The sequence below is a fragment of the Osmia lignaria genome, chromosome 12 (assembly GCF_051020975.1).
Source record: "Osmia lignaria lignaria isolate PbOS001 chromosome 12, iyOsmLign1, whole genome shotgun sequence".
NCBI lineage: Eukaryota > Metazoa > Arthropoda > Insecta > Hymenoptera > Megachilidae > Osmia > Osmia lignaria.
In genome coordinates this window covers 10987818-11005369 of record NC_135043.1, presented here as the reverse complement: position 1 = coordinate 11005369, position 17552 = coordinate 10987818, and the positions used below count along the sequence as shown (strand labels likewise).

General features: G+C 28.3%; 6 protein-coding genes and 1 long non-coding RNA gene across 10 annotated transcripts; 5 read left to right on the top strand and 2 right to left on the bottom strand.

Moving 5' to 3' along the window:
- Window positions 1-20: 20 nt before the first annotated feature.
- Window positions 21-1990, top strand: LOC117610112 (transmembrane ascorbate-dependent reductase CYB561). Its single transcript, XM_034337113.2, has 6 exons — window positions 21-185; window positions 355-473; window positions 654-866; window positions 939-1147; window positions 1289-1446; window positions 1522-1990. Exons 2-6 carry the CDS (start codon window positions 389-391, stop codon window positions 1682-1684), a joined length of 828 nt encoding a protein of 275 aa, XP_034193004.1. The 5' UTR covers window positions 21-185; window positions 355-388; the 3' UTR covers window positions 1685-1990.
- Window positions 1991-2212: 222 nt separating this feature from the next.
- On the top strand, window positions 2213-5471 carry LOC117610106 (chitinase-3-like protein 2). Of its 3 annotated transcripts, none has more exons than XM_034337084.2 (6): window positions 2213-2502; window positions 3585-3851; window positions 3929-4210; window positions 4279-4515; window positions 4577-5000; window positions 5067-5470. In XM_034337084.2, exons 1-6 carry the CDS (start codon window positions 2444-2446, stop codon window positions 5208-5210), a joined length of 1413 nt encoding a protein of 470 aa, XP_034192975.2. In that variant the 5' UTR covers window positions 2213-2443; the 3' UTR covers window positions 5211-5470. The 3 variants fall into 3 exon arrangements, with proteins under 3 accessions (XP_034192975.2, XP_076547440.1, XP_034192976.2); XM_076691325.1 differs by lacking the exon at window positions 2213-2502 and adding an exon at window positions 2572-2695 and having other exon boundaries at window positions 5067-5471; XM_034337085.2 differs by lacking the exon at window positions 2213-2502 and adding an exon at window positions 3091-3229 and having other exon boundaries at window positions 5067-5471.
- Window positions 5472-6812: 1341 nt separating this feature from the next.
- On the bottom strand, window positions 6813-10163 carry eIF3j (eukaryotic translation initiation factor 3 subunit J). The gene is made up of 6 exons (XM_034337114.2): window positions 9999-10163; window positions 9824-9906; window positions 9312-9425; window positions 8957-9095; window positions 7194-7358; window positions 6813-7079 (listed from the first exon to the last, which is right to left on the bottom strand). The coding sequence occupies exons 1-6, from the start codon at window positions 10012-10014 to the stop codon at window positions 6886-6888; spliced, it is 711 nt and encodes a 236-aa protein (XP_034193005.1). The 5' UTR covers window positions 10015-10163; the 3' UTR covers window positions 6813-6885.
- Window positions 10164-10782: 619 nt separating this feature from the next.
- LOC143305936 (uncharacterized) lies at window positions 10783-12124 on the bottom strand. The gene is made up of 3 exons (XR_013063181.1): window positions 12038-12124; window positions 11635-11803; window positions 10783-10972 (listed from the first exon to the last, which is right to left on the bottom strand). It is a non-coding gene; the product is annotated as an uncharacterized LOC143305936 (long non-coding RNA).
- A 116-nt stretch (window positions 12125-12240) lies between these two features.
- Window positions 12241-13631, top strand: LOC117610084 (uncharacterized). Of its 2 annotated transcripts, none has more exons than XM_034337043.2 (6): window positions 12241-12361; window positions 12445-12601; window positions 12664-12812; window positions 12886-13099; window positions 13174-13416; window positions 13482-13631. In XM_034337043.2, the coding sequence occupies exons 1-6, from the start codon at window positions 12323-12325 to the stop codon at window positions 13616-13618; spliced, it is 939 nt and encodes a 312-aa protein (XP_034192934.2). In that variant the 5' UTR covers window positions 12241-12322; the 3' UTR covers window positions 13619-13631. The 2 variants fall into 2 exon arrangements, with proteins under 2 accessions (XP_034192934.2, XP_034192935.2); XM_034337044.2 differs by having other exon boundaries at window positions 12267-12389.
- On the top strand, window positions 13557-15365 carry LOC117610083 (Arginine methyltransferase 8). The gene is made up of 5 exons (XM_034337041.2): window positions 13557-13631; window positions 13940-13998; window positions 14072-14186; window positions 14260-14626; window positions 14701-15365. Exons 2-5 carry the CDS (start codon window positions 13954-13956, stop codon window positions 15218-15220), a joined length of 1047 nt encoding a protein of 348 aa, XP_034192932.1. The 5' UTR covers window positions 13557-13631; window positions 13940-13953; the 3' UTR covers window positions 15221-15365.
- Window positions 15366-15447: 82 nt separating this feature from the next.
- TrpRS (Tryptophanyl-tRNA synthetase) lies at window positions 15448-17400 on the top strand. Its single transcript, XM_034337034.2, has 3 exons — window positions 15448-15891; window positions 16027-16964; window positions 17070-17400. The coding sequence occupies exons 1-3, from the start codon at window positions 15765-15767 to the stop codon at window positions 17229-17231; spliced, it is 1227 nt and encodes a 408-aa protein (XP_034192925.2). The 5' UTR covers window positions 15448-15764; the 3' UTR covers window positions 17232-17400.
- Window positions 17401-17552: the final 152 nt, after the last annotated feature.

Here is a 17552-nt window from a genome sequence, read left to right as displayed (position 1 = left end):
TATGTACATACATTCATGCATGACTCTAAGAAAAAAAATCTAAATATAAAATATAATTAATTAGTAATATTTTTTAATTGATATCATTTATATAAATAGTATATTGTGTAACATATTTATTCCTGTAGTTGTTTATATACATAGCAGGCTGATATTTAAATGTCAAAGCAAAAAAAGGAAAGGAGGTAATGCTACCATATGTTAAATGCTCTATATAGTACTGCTTGATAAAATGTATTAAATGTTGTAATTTATTATATATTCATGTGTCTTTTATTTGTTAATCACATTAAGTAGCTTATCAATTAATTTTTCATTGTTTGTTGTTAAATTAATTTTTTATACTTACTAAAGGTCAAGAACTGCATTAAAGTATAAGAATGTTTAGATGATTTATTTGTACATATATGAAGAATCACTTTATAGTAGAATTATGCCAACAAATTATCCATATGAGTATCAAATATGTTTAGGTATGTTATTTTTTTTTATTTTTTAATGTTAAATATTATGGTAAATGAAAACTTGTTGATTCAAATGATTATATATATATATATAAAACAAATGATTTTATGTTAATTTCATTATTTTGCAATTCTATGCTTAATCCCATACTGAATGAAACTTTAAGAAATTAACAAAATAATTTTCAGACATGGAACAAATTGGAGAACCACGCCAGTCCCTGGAAGGGTTTAAACCACTAACAATTATAATGGAAGTTATTGGAACAACCCTGGTAATTCTGGTTGCAATTTGGTGTGGTAGTTATAGAGGTGGTTTCTCTTGGAGATCTAATCCATCATTAGAATTCAATTGGCATCCTTTGTTAATGACTATTGGATTTGTTTTCTTATATGCCAATGGTATATTCAACAATTTAAATAAAATTAATTAAAAAATGAAACTTTCATTAATTTATTTTAATTTTTTTTTAGGTATGTTAATATATAGAACCCAAAGAAATACCAGGAAAAGGCGACTAAAACTGGTTCATGGTGGTATAATGTTATTCACTGTTGTATTAGTAGTGATTGCTCTTGTGGCTGTGTTTGATAGTCATAATTTAAATGCAGAGCCAATTCCTAATATGTACAGTCTCCATAGCTGGGTTGGACTTACCAGTGTTATTTTATTTTGCTGCCAGGTACAAAGAAAATACTTAAATATATAACAACAAGAATAAACAATATTTTTTAATTTCAATTAAAACTTTAGACACACACATATCATATACTTACTTCTACTTGTTAAAGTAAAAAATATTAATGTGTTATAATTATTTCAGTGGCTTGCCGGATTTTTGTCCTTCTTTTACCCAGGCTTACAACTTCCATTAAGAACCTCTTACATGCCTATTCATGTATACTTTGGTATTGCTGGATTTGTTGGTGTAATTGCTTCCTGTCTTCTAGGACTTAATGAAAAAGCAATTTTTTCTTTGAAGTAAGTAAATGTTTCCAATATACATGTAGTGCACAAATCTGTAACTTTATATATAACTATAATATTCCATTTCAGAGGCAATTACTCAAAACTTGTTGATGAAGCAGTATTAATTAATGTGATTGGACTCCTGTTAGTTCTTTTTGGAGGAGTATCAGTCTATCTTGTAACACAGGAACGCTATAAACGTTATCCTAGACCTGAAGATGAATCATTAGTCGCTGGTAACAGTCAGTAAATGTCAGAAAATACTGTTAGTTTTCTGTAAAGCTAAGTGCAGCTTGCGTTTGAATACTATGTGTACAATTTTTTAATTTGTAAAACATAGTTCAAATCTGGTCCTTTTATTAATTATGGCGCTATGGTTGATATTTTATTTGAAATAAGAACCTTACCAATTCTTGGTAATATTAAGGATCTCATATTTTTTAATATTAATATTGTTTTTACTTTAACTGTTTTCATAATAAACTTTAAATACTACAATTATAAAACTGTGCTATATATGATTGTAGCATATAAAATGTTAATAATATTATCTTATTTTGATGTATATGTGCAATGTTTAAACCATATATTACAATGTATGTAAAAAGTGTGTATTTCACAAATATATTTACAATTTATTTCATCTCTTTATCACAGTTTTATCTTTTGCAATAATAAAGGAAAAGCAACGAGTCAAATTTTTTAATTCTATAAACAAATTCCTTTTTTCATCTCAAAGAATATATTTTTTTAAATGTGTGGGTAGAAGGTTATTATCAGCTTGAGAACCCATTTGAAGTTTTAAATATTTCCGCGTTTTGCTAATTCCAATATTGCGCAGTAAAGCCATATTCGTTGATTTTATATTTCTAGGTTGCGTGCATACATATGTATATGTATGCGTATGGGTTGGTGCACTATATTGCATTGGGCGTAGTAATAAAAGCGGTAATCCACCCTCGAGGACTAGCGTCCTCAAGCGTCTATCTCGACGAACATTGTACGTTCAATGGTTAATCAAATTCCAGTTCCTCAAGCAAAATATGAATTGTTAACTGACGTTAGACAGTGAGTTGCATTTTTTACTTTTTGAGCAATTATACCTACACTTATATATCAATTACACGATTGTTAAATACATTCAACTTATTACTGCACGTTTATACATATGTATAATATATTTAAATATTCATTTTCAATTACTTATAGTTATTCTAAAGATTTTCAATATTAAGTAACATATGTTTATTTTATTTTTTAGGTGAGCAAGTACTTTTATATGTATATGTATATGTACATTATATGTACATCATTTAATAATTAGTGCTACTAATATTGATACATATTTTAAAATTATCTTAAAAGTTATAAATAGATATCATATCGGTAGCGAAAATAATAGAGTAGAACTGATAAGCTTGTTATTTCTAATAATTTTGAACACTTAATTTGTTTATACAGTTGTTAAAAATTTCAAAAATATAAATTGCTTTCCATTGTATGCTTTTTTTAGTTAACTTAATATGACATAAAGCTATTAATTGCTTTGTTATTCACTTACATATTTATTTGGTCTTTGATTTAGATGTTCATGCTTATTATTTTAAATATAAAATTATTGTTGTAATATTTACATAAAAAAAGATTGTACGTAAAATAATCAGAAAACAATTGCTTTATCTAAAAATAGTTTTAGATATCTTTGAATATTTTGTGTGTTGTTTTCTTGTTATTTTTGTTTTAAAGTTCTTTTTCTCTAATATATACCTATTTCTTTGTGTGCTGAAATGTATGAGTAAGTATGTACCTAAGTGTATGTCAAAACTTACAGGTGTGGTTATTGATTGTTCTATATTTACTATGATGTAGGCAGCCTTCTTGATTTAAGGTAGACATAAATGTACATACAACATGTAGTCACAACTTTTATATAAATTTATAAAATTTATATACACATTTTTAATTAATTAAAGTTGAATTCATATTAATTATTATATGAGCTACTTATTTACCAAATCATTAATTGCACAGAACAAAAAGTAGAAAGTTAAAAAAGTGGAGTTAATCACTTTTGCTTGCGAATGGATCGCAAGTTCATATTAAATAAATGTATCAATATTATAATTACATACTTGAAACGTTTGTTTTAGACCTCGTTGGAAATCACAAATCTTGTGCCTCTTACTAGTGTCTCTGGTATTTGCAATTCTCTTTGTATCACGTGCCTGGATAGGAATTGTCATTCTCCGCTCTCCAAGAGCTGAAACTTTTGATACAGAGACATTAGTAGACAATGCCAAGATTGCTACGTGGTTACGTCGGGCTCGGATGTACGCCGAGTCGACGAAGGAGAACCAGAATGCGGACAGGAACAACAGTATCAGTTCGCCACAACGCGACAGCACCAACTCCTCAGGGTAATCTATCAAATAATACCACTGACTTTTTACACGTTGAAATATAGTTTTATAGAGAGTAATGTCTTCTTACATAGGCAGATCCTTGTCTGTTATTACACCATACAGAGCAACCTGAACACGTTCTGGGAGCTCAGTCCGTCGCACGTTGACCCTAATCTTTGTACGCATATTATCGTGGGTTTTGCGAGCGTGGTGAACTGCAGTCTCGATCTGGGCAGTAATTCATCAATTTACAAGGATATTCTTGCCTTGAAAAAGCTGCAACCTGAATTAAGGGTCATGATCAGTGCTGGTGGCAGTAATGAGCTCCACTTAGGTTTCTCAGAAATGGTAAAAAATCATCTTAATAGGAAAAGGTAATTTCTATTACTTTGTATCTTATTTAAAACTCCAGTACACTGATATAACTGCTTTTCAATTACAGATTTATAAAGTCAGTATTAAACGTAACAAAAACATTTGGCTTTGATGGATTAGACTTAGATTGGGAATTTCCAGCATGGCTTGGAGCTGATGATAGAGAAAAGATTCATTTCATACAACTATTAGAAGAATTGCGAAAAGAATTTTACCGAGCCAAAGAATCATTAATTCTTTCTGTTGCAGTAGCTGCTCCACAGGCTATTGTTGATCAAAGCTATGATGTTGTAGAGATGGCAAAGTAAGCACATAATACATCACGTATTTTTTATTAGTAGTATAATCAATCATTTTTTCTTTAGGTATGTAGATTTTGTGAACTTAATGTCATATGATTACCATTTTTATGTTTGGTATTATCCAATAACTGATCTCAATGCACCACTATATCCACGCCTTGCTGAGTCTGGGTATCTTTCCACTTTGAATGTTAACTTCTCCACCCAATATTGGCTTTCCAAAGGCATGCCCAGAGAAAAGTTGATCATTGGAATTCCTACTTATGGTCATTCCTATAGGCTGGATAATCCACTGAATCATGGTTTACTTGCCCCTGCAAATGGGTTTGGTAAACTAGGCAAAACGGGTTTTGTTTCTTATTATACTGTATGCCAGTTTCTTCACGATGGTGCGAAGATGGTTTTTGATGATGAAAGCAAAGTTCCCTATGCATATAAAGACAGAGAATGGATATCATATGATGATGTTACAAGCGTTTATTACAAGGTATGTATGTATATTTTTCTTTTATATAAATTAAATTATATACTGCATTCTTGAATATATTTTTAGGCGGAATGGATTCGTGCAAATAATTTTGGAGGGGCAATGATACTATCCTTAAATGTTGATGACTGGAATAATACGTGTAAATTCAATGAAACGTTTCCTTTAACCCGTACTGTTACCAAAGTTCTCAGGTATCGAGAATATTAATGGTTGTATTATTTAATTGTTCACCTACATTCCTGTAAACGTTGCATTTTCAGAAAAATATGCAGTTAACTTTTAGTATATTGTATATGTATTTGTATTTATAAGTCCTAAAGGTTTTTGCAATATAAAATGCTTTAGATTATTGAAAATCTAGTGCAAAGTTTCAATTTCAAATAATAAACATGTTAAATTAATTCTTTTAAATTAAAAGTAAGTTAATTAAATACACCTCTATCAGAACACTAATTGAAAATAACCAAAATAAATCTCTCTAAAAATATAATTATTATTATCATAAATAAAATATATTATAGTTCTCCTATCTTAATATCTGTTAAATAGTTACACGATAGTATGAAAGAAAGACATAGTGATATACAAGAATTAAATGAAAATTATGAATTAAAATAAAATTTTCAATGTTTGTTTAGAGTTTTGTAAATTGGAACAATTTTTATTTAATTTCAATATAAAAAAAGACTATAGTTTCAATATTAGTAACAACCGAAAACTTTTTCTTTTTCAAAATAATTGCAGTCATTAAAATTTGTTATATTGTGGTAAATCAAAAAAAGCTGTACATAAACAAATTTATTGTACTTAATTTAAAAATATAATGTACTTCAATGAAGATAAAAATGATTATTTTCATTTAAATATTGCAACAAAACTAAGAAAAATTAATTTATTATGATAAAGGTAAATTTAACACAATGCAAGTGTATATATACATATATGATATAATAGAGCATATTTACTAATAGTTAAGATAAAGAAAAAAAAAAAAGAAATTATAATAAAATAAACGTTGTTCTTAGTTTTACTGCGATAAAGGTAAACAAAATGAGAAATAGTTTAAGCGCGAAGATTTCGTCCATATTCAAATCAAATTTTTGATCAACTATTTTATTTTTTTCACTTTACTATGTATATCTTTTGTGAAAGATTCCATGTAATAAAAAGATTAATAAAATACCATTAAATTCCTTATAAACGCCTCAATGGTTATTCTTTATACTGTACAACAACGACTTTCAAAATGAAATACATATATTACTCGAACATTATTACATATAAAAACAAAAAAAAAAATTATGTGCACAATGCAAATATAAAATTATAACTGCTTATGTATATTTCCATAGACGAATATTGATGGTATGAGCATGATATTTGTTTTAAAGAATAAATACTACAATTGGCAAGTTATTTTACTATTCAGTTGTTCAGCAATACTTGCGTTGTGATGGTCGTTGTTGGAATCATGTTAGCACTGCATCGTCTTATGAACTTCAATCAATACAACTTGCATTAATTGCAATATAAACGTGGTTAAATTTGACACATTTAAAAAGCTACTGATTTCTTGGAAGTGCTGATAATTGAATAGATCGAATATTAAAATCTGTTCAGTCGTATATCAAACACATTAACAACACTTCGTAATAAGATTCTTTTACATCTCATAGATGTACATTACTCTAATACATATGTGTATATATATATACATAAGAATATTTAAGATAACAACCTCAAACCAAAATTTAATAAACAGGGAATTCAATAATAGAGAGAATAAATGATATAAAATTTGCAAAAATGTTAATAACCATCTGCATGTATTTAGGCGACTAGAAAAGGAAATAGGAAATAAGAATATGGGATGAAAAGGTCGCTACATGAAATCATCATATTCATCGTAAACATAGTCGCCATATTCGCTCAAAAGAGTATTGTCCCCCTCAATTTTCAGTTTTGCCTTTCCCTTGCCTTTGTTCTTTTTCGCCTTCTCGCCTTTCTCAATCTTCTGTTTTTCAATTAACAAATTATCAATCATTGTTTTTACTTTCTTCAAATGCATCGAGGGTACTGTAAACGAGATTTACATTTTATGCTAAAGAATTTCTATATATCGCTCTATTATTACTATGTATACATTTTTCTAAATTTTTAATTTATTCTATTAGAATATAACATACTTACAATTAAGAGCAACGCATTTAATAAGTTCTTCTGCAAATGGAGGAAATTCAGCACTTTTAGCAAGTTGGTTTAACTTCTGTGTAAGTACACTTCCATACTGTTCAAATTCTTCTTTTGTGTTAGGCACTGTAGTGTCCAGGCTCAACACAGACTCTTCTGTGACACCTAAAATTAAAAAAAAAAGCTAATCAAAACTACTGATAAATTTATTTCATTAGAAGAATATTAGAGATTGTAGATTTGATTGATTAGATAATCTTGCAAAAGTTCTTAATGAAAGAAAACGTACAATCTCACTCAATCATTAAAATTCAATAACTATTAATTACTTATTTCTTTTTTCTTATATCATTCTAGTATTATACATAATTACATTTTAAATTACTGCTTTTGCATTTCATATATAAAATTGTAGTACTATTTTTTCTATTTCACAATATTTAACATTGTAATGAACAAGTAATTTAAAAGTCTAATGTAGAAATTGAATATGCTGCATACAAAAGTAAATTATACATTACTTTAATATATTAAACAAAATATGAATTTTTAAAATGAAAATTAAATATTTATCAGGAACGATACAGGAGATCAATGTTGATAAATAAGACACTTCTGCATTGTTTTTTCATGAAAGAGAAATGTTTATTTTTTACACAATGACAATTTTATATTTTCCCTCAAAGGTAATATTAGCTTGTTTAAATACATCTTTACATCTCTAGTACAGTTCCTGACACAAAATCAATTTTTTTTCAATTGCACTGCAAATAAAAAATTATCAGTGTATGACTTTAAAATTTAAACGTTTTTTCATTTATATAGCAATAGTATTTAAAATTGAAGTGAAGTCTTTTTAATGTATAAAAGTTATTCAAAAATTTGTAGAATTGCTATAACTATATAAATTCATATAAAAAAATATTTTGTCGTCTTTTTAAAATCAAGAGAAAGATTCTTTGTGAATTTAATGTTGATTGTAGAAAGTTATTTCCTTAATTGGAATGCATTTAAAAATTACAAAATAATCCAGTTCAAATTTTTACACTAATGGTACCCAATACTTATGATTAGATTTTATTTTAATTTATGAAAGACAATGCTTTAAAAAATAATTAAGCCATTAAAAACTTGTTTTAAGGCATAAATAATAAATCAACCCTTTGCAATCCAATTATAGTTTTTTAAATAAATACAACTTTCAGATCCTTGTTTCCTTTTAAATCATAATTGTATAAAAGAATAAAAACGACTTTAAAAACATAAAATTAAAAAAGTTTAAAACTTCAATAATTTCACATAACTAAAACTTAAATAAAATATCAATTAAATTAAAAATTTAGATACTACAAATAATTATAATTAAATAAGATTGGAATAAATTAATAATGAATTTTGTACTTTGATTTATATTCCAGTAATTTAATTTTTTTATTATAATTTAATAACGTGCTAATCTTATGGAAAAACATGACAATCGTTATGTTTGCAAAAATTAAGAAAAAAACTTCGAAAATCAATGATTAATAAATTAATACATATTCTTTGATATCTTGTAAGTAAAATACTAATTTTAATACTTTCAAAGGTAGTATCTCTTTGTCTAATAAAATGTTAACTAAATTAGTTACATAATTTTCTGAAGGTGATATTGAATAAAAAATAGGAGCGCAAAGAGTTAATAAATAAAAAATTTTAGCGAAGTCATTTCCTCTCGGTTCTGTGCGGCTTGCGATGAGAAAAATCAACAAGGTTGGACAAACCAAAAGTCTCCATAGCAAGACGTAGATCGGCTTCCTCTTGAAGCCTCTGACGTCTCAATTGTTCTGCTCTCCTCTCCTCTGGTGTCAATGCCTCTTCCTTTTCTTTAGCTTTTCTTTCTGCTTCTGCTCTCGCTTTTTTCTACATTTAAAAAAAGAAGAAAAACAAAACATAGATATTAATTTTATAATCAGACATTATATGTATAAGTACTACTCAAATGTAAAAAGTTAATAACAAAATGGATCTAATAAACATTGAACAAACGGATAACTAAATGCTTTAGTTAAATATTACAATACTCAATTATTAATATTAAATTAGTAACATGAAAGAATATTTAAACTGTAAATATACCTCACGTTCTTCAATTCTTTCTGCCAAAGCTTTCCTTGGCTTTGGCTTAGCCTTAGGCACCTCAGCGGGTTTTTCTACATCTTTCTTCTCTTCTTCGACATCTTCCCAGCTATCCTATTAATTGAATTTCTTTCTTCAAAATATTGTTTAACAAATATAAATAATAAAAAATTTATTAATACTTAATCTTTTAAACTAACTATAGTTTAAAGATTTAATTTCAATATATGAAATATCATTATATTGTATATACATATACATATAAATATAAATTTCAAATTAAATTTCATTGCATTAAATTTAATTTTAATATCAATCTCAACTACAGTTTTGACTTAATTAAAATAAAATAGCAAGCTTCAAGTTTCTTCAACAGTAATCAATTGTCGTGCTATTAGTCTCGTGTTGACTTACTCCATGAAAGGTTAAGCATACTGCAATCTCATTGATATAATACAAGATTTTTAAAATATTGATTACAAATAAAAATAGGAAATTAATAAAGATAGAACCTTGACGTCTTCATCTTCATCTTCACCCTCCCACTTGTTGGATCTGATAGCCAGGTCGAATTTCGCCTCTGCGTTTTCGACATCTGTAAAGTTGAAGGTTAAAATCATTTCGTTACCACGAACTCAAGTGCGATGATACTGTAATTAAGATGTTTGTCAATTTATTTCAGCGTACCCCATTCGTCATCCATGATGAATTCTGGATTATTTGCGCACGATTTGGTTCGTAAACGAAAGAAAACCTCTACGAATTAACGTGGTCGAACGGATCACGACTGGAATCGAGCGAGCCATACTGCGCGAGAAAAGCGTGTGCCTTCCTTGCAAGATAGTGGTGGTGTAACTTATATTATACGTTTCAAAGATAGGATACTCTATATTTAAAATAAGTATTAAAGACTTGTTTCAAAATCTTGATTTAAAAATCTATCATCTTTTGAAAGTGGACCAGAGAGAACAATATACTAAACTAAATTAAACTAACTTTGAAATGGAACATTATTCAATTAAATTCTATGAAATTTAAAAAGTTAATATCATAAAGAAAGAGAAGACAACTTTGTTTATATTTATTCATAAAATCCTTATACTATTTAATTGTAGTCTATTAAACATTACTACTATATAATGTATTGCAATTGATTGCAATATTTTCTCTTATGACATTGTTATGTTGCAGAAATTTTATATAATCATTATTTGAAATCTGCATATTATACCTATTTATGTATTATATTACAGTAAAAGCGTAAAGTTTAGTTAATTACAGATGGCGTGAATTGCAGTTTATAAATCACTCATGATTTTTCACAGTGATTTGTGATCCTTCGTGATCGCTTCTGATTGGTGGAAAGCATAATTGTTCTTTTCATACGAACTCCGAATTCCGCATCGGTAAAACAGGCCATGTTTGATCGAAAATTAAGCTGAGCAGAAACTGATTTAAGCTCCACCTGAATTATTGCATCCAACTAACGGCATGCTTTTACTACGTTACCTTTCGCAAATACCTAAATGACACATGTATGCTATATGTATAAGTATACATATAATTAAACAATACTGGCCATGCATTCATCATTATTAATTTTCTTTCCGTAAAATTGTATTTGTAATGTGGTACACTTCAGAATCTTAAAGACATAGTTCCTGAAAAAAATATAACAGCGATTAAATAGAAAAAAAGCATTTTCGCAGCCAATTCGCTCGTATTATTTGCTGCATAATTAATAAATATACCATAGAAATAATGATACAGTTATTAATTAGTCATCAAATAATAACGATTTCCCAGGTCTCACCACGGGGAGGTTGCTGCGGGTGGAGACCCGCCCTACCTCATCCCATCCACCCTCCATTTATGCATTTTTTTATTTTTATTCAATACCATCATCCTCTTGATGTACATTTGCAAAACGTTTTTGACTGTTGTGCAAACGAACAACAAAAGGAGCATTATTTTTATTCACTACCTACCTATCTACTTATCTATACATATGTATTACGATGCTCAAGAAAAAACGTTATTAAATATCAAACAGTAAATTGTGTGAAAGAATATTAAAAACGTTCAATATTGGTTAGGAAATTAACGATATAAAAGGGAAAGTAATTCAAATTCTGCTGTTCCAACCTCATTGTACAATCGCGGCAAGAGCACAAATTTTCAACTCTTGTATTTTTGAAGAAAATGCCGAATTAATATCAAAGATCAAGAATCTAGACTTCTCTTCGATGGCTTTTTCTGTTTTTTGTACTTTTAACACCCGATCGGCAATTTAATTTAATATTTGAAGATAATTTAATCTTACCTGTTGCAGACACGTGCCAAACAGACGAAGCTTCGAAGAGGACTGTTGCACTCCACCACACTCCGCGCAACGCACCCTTTAACGATGAATCTGATTGGTCCAAATAGAAGGACGCCATAATGGAATGACCAATCACAGGCATTGGTAGAAACTTCGAATTGCTTTGAAACTTTAACATTAAAAGCATGGAAAGATTCGTTGAAAATTATCAACGCCATATTGAAATATGATCAAGATTACTTTTTTCACTTTAAAGCACCGAAATATAAGAAAAAAGATAGAAAAATACATAAGATATTAATGGTTTTTAATAAATTATCATTATAAAAGCAGAATAAATGAAAAATACGTTATTTTAATTCGTATCTATATCGACAAAATAGGGTATCAATTTTCAGCTTACGCATTTCTGAAGACAATGTGGAAATGATGTCAGAAATCACGACTCCGGTCTTCTCTTCAACTTTGTTTTCTGTTTTTTGTATTTTTGATATCTAATACACAATTTAATATAATAATTACACATATTCACGTATACGAGCTGCGAATGAGCGCGTGGTCGAGCGCAGAAAACGAACGAACTGCGCCCTACTGAAAAACCGAGGAACTAAATTTGTGGTCTGTTTTACCCAGTTTTACCTTTTTGACGTCTAAAATTCAAAATTTGTTCAAACGGTTAGGTAGAACTATGAGCAATGCAACTAATTATCCTTCTTGTATTAAAATTGTAAATATTTTACGAATAAGAAAGTTTGGTGAGTCTAACTTATTAAATCAAGTGTAATTTACAACCAAGGTTAATCTTTTCAGCCATCAACAAATGTAAAACAGAGTACGACGGTTACTATGTTTTCTCGGAATTTTGACATAAAAGAAGCATTAACATTAAACAATGAATTAATATCACTAGCAAATCAAAAATTTGGAGAAGGAAAATGGAATCATACTGTTACTAATCAGTCAATTGGTATATATTCTTATTTTTATTCATCTTTTCTTAATGTTATTAAATTTTCTTAATTATTTCAGATTTTGTTGAATCTTTTATGGGTAAATATATTTGTGGATGTGTCACATTTATTAAAATCCAGTTAAATGATGGAACATTTCATGAAGATATGGGATATTGTTATGCAGAAGGTGATATTAAAGGGTCATCAATATATTCTGCTCGAATTGTATGTTTAAAGTATTTCACTATATTATATTTCTGTATATTATAAACAATAGTTTTTCAAATATTGCATTTAGGGTTCTGTCACGGATGCCTTTAAAAAAGTATTGTCATGTTTTGGTAATGACCTAGCGCACGAGATAGAAAAGCTATTCAAAAAGATAACAAATTTTTGTAATATCCAAAAAGAAGATTTGAAAAGTAGGATAAGTCCAGAAGAGAGGATTGAAACATTTAAACCGTGTGCTCAGTCAACTCCACTTATAAGCAATAAGAATGGAGAACATAAAGGTAAATAAAATGTTTACAGAATTTGTTATTTATAAAACCTTAACAATATAATGTGTTTATTATGTACTTTCTAGAAAATAATTGTAAGCCTAAAATTGAAAATGATCAAGAAAAGCAATCAGTAACAAGATCAAAAAGTCCTGTCGAACAAAAAGGACAAACAATGATCCAAACATTTTCAAGATTAAAAAGTTCTACTGAACAGAAAGCACAGTCCATACCTGTAAAAATTACAAATAGTATAAAAGGTCAATTCCAATCTAATGACACAAATTACCAAAAGGAACAAGAACAGAAAAAACAAGATCAAACAGCGGGTAATAGATCTAGTTATAGATGCAGTAATAATGGTTGATATTAAATTGAATATAATTAATTTTAGTAATATCCGAAGAAGAATTGCTACGGTTAGAAAGAAAACGAAGACAAATTGAGAAGCAAGCTGAGTACAAAAGACTTATGAAGGAAAAAGAACAGCAGAAGTTTAATGAAAACAGGACACTTAATCCTAAGTATTAATCATTGAATCAAGGTGATACAAATATAAACTATATAAACATTAATGTATTCTAATTGTTAAATATTACTATAATTATAATCATGTATTTATATAAAAACAATATACATTTATTTACATGGAAATTTATGTTTAAAATGTTACTCTTGTCTTTTGGGTTAAAAATTAAGGTTATGAATTCCTTGAAACACATTTGAATGTATCGATCACAATTTATTTGAAAGTATTATTTTATTTTAGTAATTATAGGTTGATTTCTATAAAATATTAGAATATAAATCAAGTTTTTTAATATTGAATTAAAAACTGTTTGATATTGTTAGAACAACAACAAAAAATGGAAAGCATGAATCAATATTTTAAAAGTTATGAAGAACTTGATGTAAGTAATATAGTACTTGTTTGATTACATAGATTCAAAGAAAAGATGTAATATTTTTAATTGGAATTTATAGGTACATCAATTAATGTTAAGAGATGAAACCAGAACTCTTGCTTATAAAAATGCAATAATGAATAGCAAACACATGTTCATTAATAAAGTTGTTATGGATGTTGGTACAGGGACAGGTATGGTTTTGTAATTAACTTTAACGGACTAAAAATTACGTGAATTTTATTGGATTGGTAACTTTAATTTCAGGAATATTATCAATATTTTGTGCACAAGCAGGTGCAAAAAAGGTTTATGCAGTAGAAGCAAGTGATTTAATAAAACTTACTGAGCAAGTTATAATAGAAAACAAATTAAATAATACCATTACACTAATCCATAGCAAGGTAGAAGATATTGATCCAAATGATATAGAAAAAGTGGATGTAATAATTTCGGAATGGATGGGATTTTATCTTGTGCATGAAGGAATGTTGAATTCTGTTCTTTTTGCTAGGAATAATTTTTTAAAAGAAAATGGCACGTTGTTTCCGTGCGTTGCTAAATTATATGCATCACCATGTCAATTACCATCCATGTACGAATTTTGGAACAACGTTTATGGAGTCAGTATGAAGTAATAATCAATATTTTAGTGAAGAAAACTGAAAATTTCATTAGTACAATATTTAAAGTCTTTTTGTATTATAGATGTATTGGAGAAGAATACAGGAAAACAAGATCAATGAAACCTGAGATACTACTTGTAAATGAAAAAGATCTTTTAGCTGGAGGTAAATTGTTGGCCTGGTTGGATCTACAATGCATCAGTTTGGAAGAGTTAGATCAACTTGGGGGAGAAGAATACGTTTCTGTCTGTAACAAAGATGGAAGATATCAAGGGATTTGTATTTGGTTTGATGTTGAATTTCCAGATGGATCAGAATTATCTACAAGCCCTTTTTATAAAGCTACTCACTGGAAACAAACTGCTATTGTATTACCTACAGATATAGAAGTAACAAAGGATGAACCTATTGCATTTAAATTAGAGCTAACTAAAAGCAATACTAATCCTAGGCAATATAACATAGAATTGTTACTTTTGGATTCATTTGAAGTTGAACATGAAGTTCCTTGTTCTTGTCACATGACAAAATGCATTGTTATGAAAACATATATAGAAGAAGAACATAATGGATCTGGTGATGAAGATTTAGAAAAGAAGTGATAATTTTTTAAGCTGTTATATTTCATGTAATTTTTTTATTACAAATATACATATACATGTAAACGTAGACACATGCCATGTGCAATAAACCTAAAGGCGAATTTTCTAGAGGATTATAGCTAATTTACATGTAATGATTGCTACATCAACTGACATTCCGACGGATTTTTATGCAATAATAAACAGTTTCATAGAAATGTGTCAGAAACATATTAGAAGAAAATATTCTATCGGTCACTAATTTGACAGTTATTGATATAATACAAAAATCGTATTAGTCGTCAAACGTAGAAGATCATCAAACATTGCAATTACAATTGTCATAGTATATGATAGAAAAGATAGGATTATTATAATTTCTTCTTACCTTGACCGTACAAATGCGTGCGCAGAGATACTACCGTGTCAAGATTACAGAACGACATAACCTCGAAAACTTTGTAATAGAACCTGCATAGCATATGACATACACTGACATATTTTTCATGCGTATCCTTGTTTAATTGTATTTAAAAAATCAGAAGGAAATAGAAAATAAAGAAATATGACGACGGAGAATGTAGAAATTGATGCGCTGACGATAAATGGAAGAATGGACGAGGAAGATATTGTAACTCCTTGGGATGTTGAGAGTCAAAATGAGAACGGAATTGACTATGACAAATTAATTAGTGAGTTGTACATAGATTATTCTTCACAAAAAAACATTTTTCTCTTTCGTACATAATATGTATATATATTTGAATGTATGTTATAGTCTCAAAATTCGCTTTTTTTTTGTTTGAGAAAATTTTTCTTTGTTATAGAAAAATTTGGAAGTTCAAAAATTGATGAGGAATTATTGACTAGGTTTGAGAAAATTACAGGGGAAAAACCACATCACTTCCTCAGAAGAGGGATATTCTTCTCTCATCGAGATATGCACACCATTTTAAATCTTTATGAACAAGGAAAATCATTTTACCTTTATACTGGTAGAGGTCCCAGTTCAGATTCTATGCATTTGGGGCATCTTGTACCATTCATGTTTTGCAAATGGTTACAAGATGTATTTCACGTTCCATTAGTTATACAGTTAACTGATGATGAGAAAGCAATATGGAAAAATATAAAGGTAGAGGATGCAATTAAGTTGGCCTATAATAATGCAAAGGACATTATTGCTCTTGGATTTAAACCAGAAAACACATTCATTTTTTCGAATTTAGAACATATTGGAAATAATCCTGCATTTTACCAAAATATGATTAGGATCCAAAGAAGTGTAACATTTAACCAAGTGAAAGGTATTTTTGGATTTGGAGATAGCGATCCTATTGGAAAAATTGCATTTCCACCTACTCAGGCTGCTCCTGCAATTTCTGGATCTTTTCCTTTTATATTTAAAAGTGCAAAGGTTCATTGTTTGATTCCATGTGCTATAGATCAAGATCCTTACTTCAGAATGACAAGAGATGTCACACCAAAAATTGGTTATCCCAAACCAGCTCTGTTACATTCTGTATTTTTCCCAGCATTACAAGGCTCTAAAACAAAAATGTCTGCTAGTGATACTAATAGTGCAATATTCTTGACAGACACTGCTAAACAAATAAAAAATAAAGTTAACAAACACGCATTCTCAGGAGGACAAGCTACTGTTGAAGAGCATAGACAATTAGGAGGTAACTGTGATGTTGATATAGCGTATCAATGGTTAAGATTTTTTCTAGAAGACGATGAAAAATTAGAGCAACTTAGGAAAGTAAGTTCAAATGAAAATAAAGGTGTTTTCCAAAATATATTTATATGATGTACAAATATCTGTAATGAACGTACGTGAATACAATACAATAACTCTATTTTTCAGGGCTATACTAGTGGAAAAATTTTAACAGGAGAACTTAAAAAAGAATTAATTAATATCCTACAACCTTTGGTTGCTGCACATCAAGAAACTAGAAATAAATTAACTGATGAAACAGTTAAACAATACATGATTCCTAGAGATCTTGGTTTTGTAACAAAGTAGTTATATAAGAACTACTTTTTTTGTATATAAAACACAGAAACTCCATTTTCATCAATTTATTTAATTTTATTTATTTTCTAGCAGCATATTAATAATTGTTCATTTAAAAAATTTATTTTTCAAATTGTGATGGTGCATTAAATTGCTTTTCCAAAAATACACGCATTGTACTTATATTTGTAATCCTTAAAATATACTTTATTTGATAATGTTTTAAAAGTATATATGTATTTAATCTTTGTATATTGATAATGTATATTATAAAAATATTCAAATAACTGTATTCATGATATTAAAAATTTATATAAAAATATAAAAACA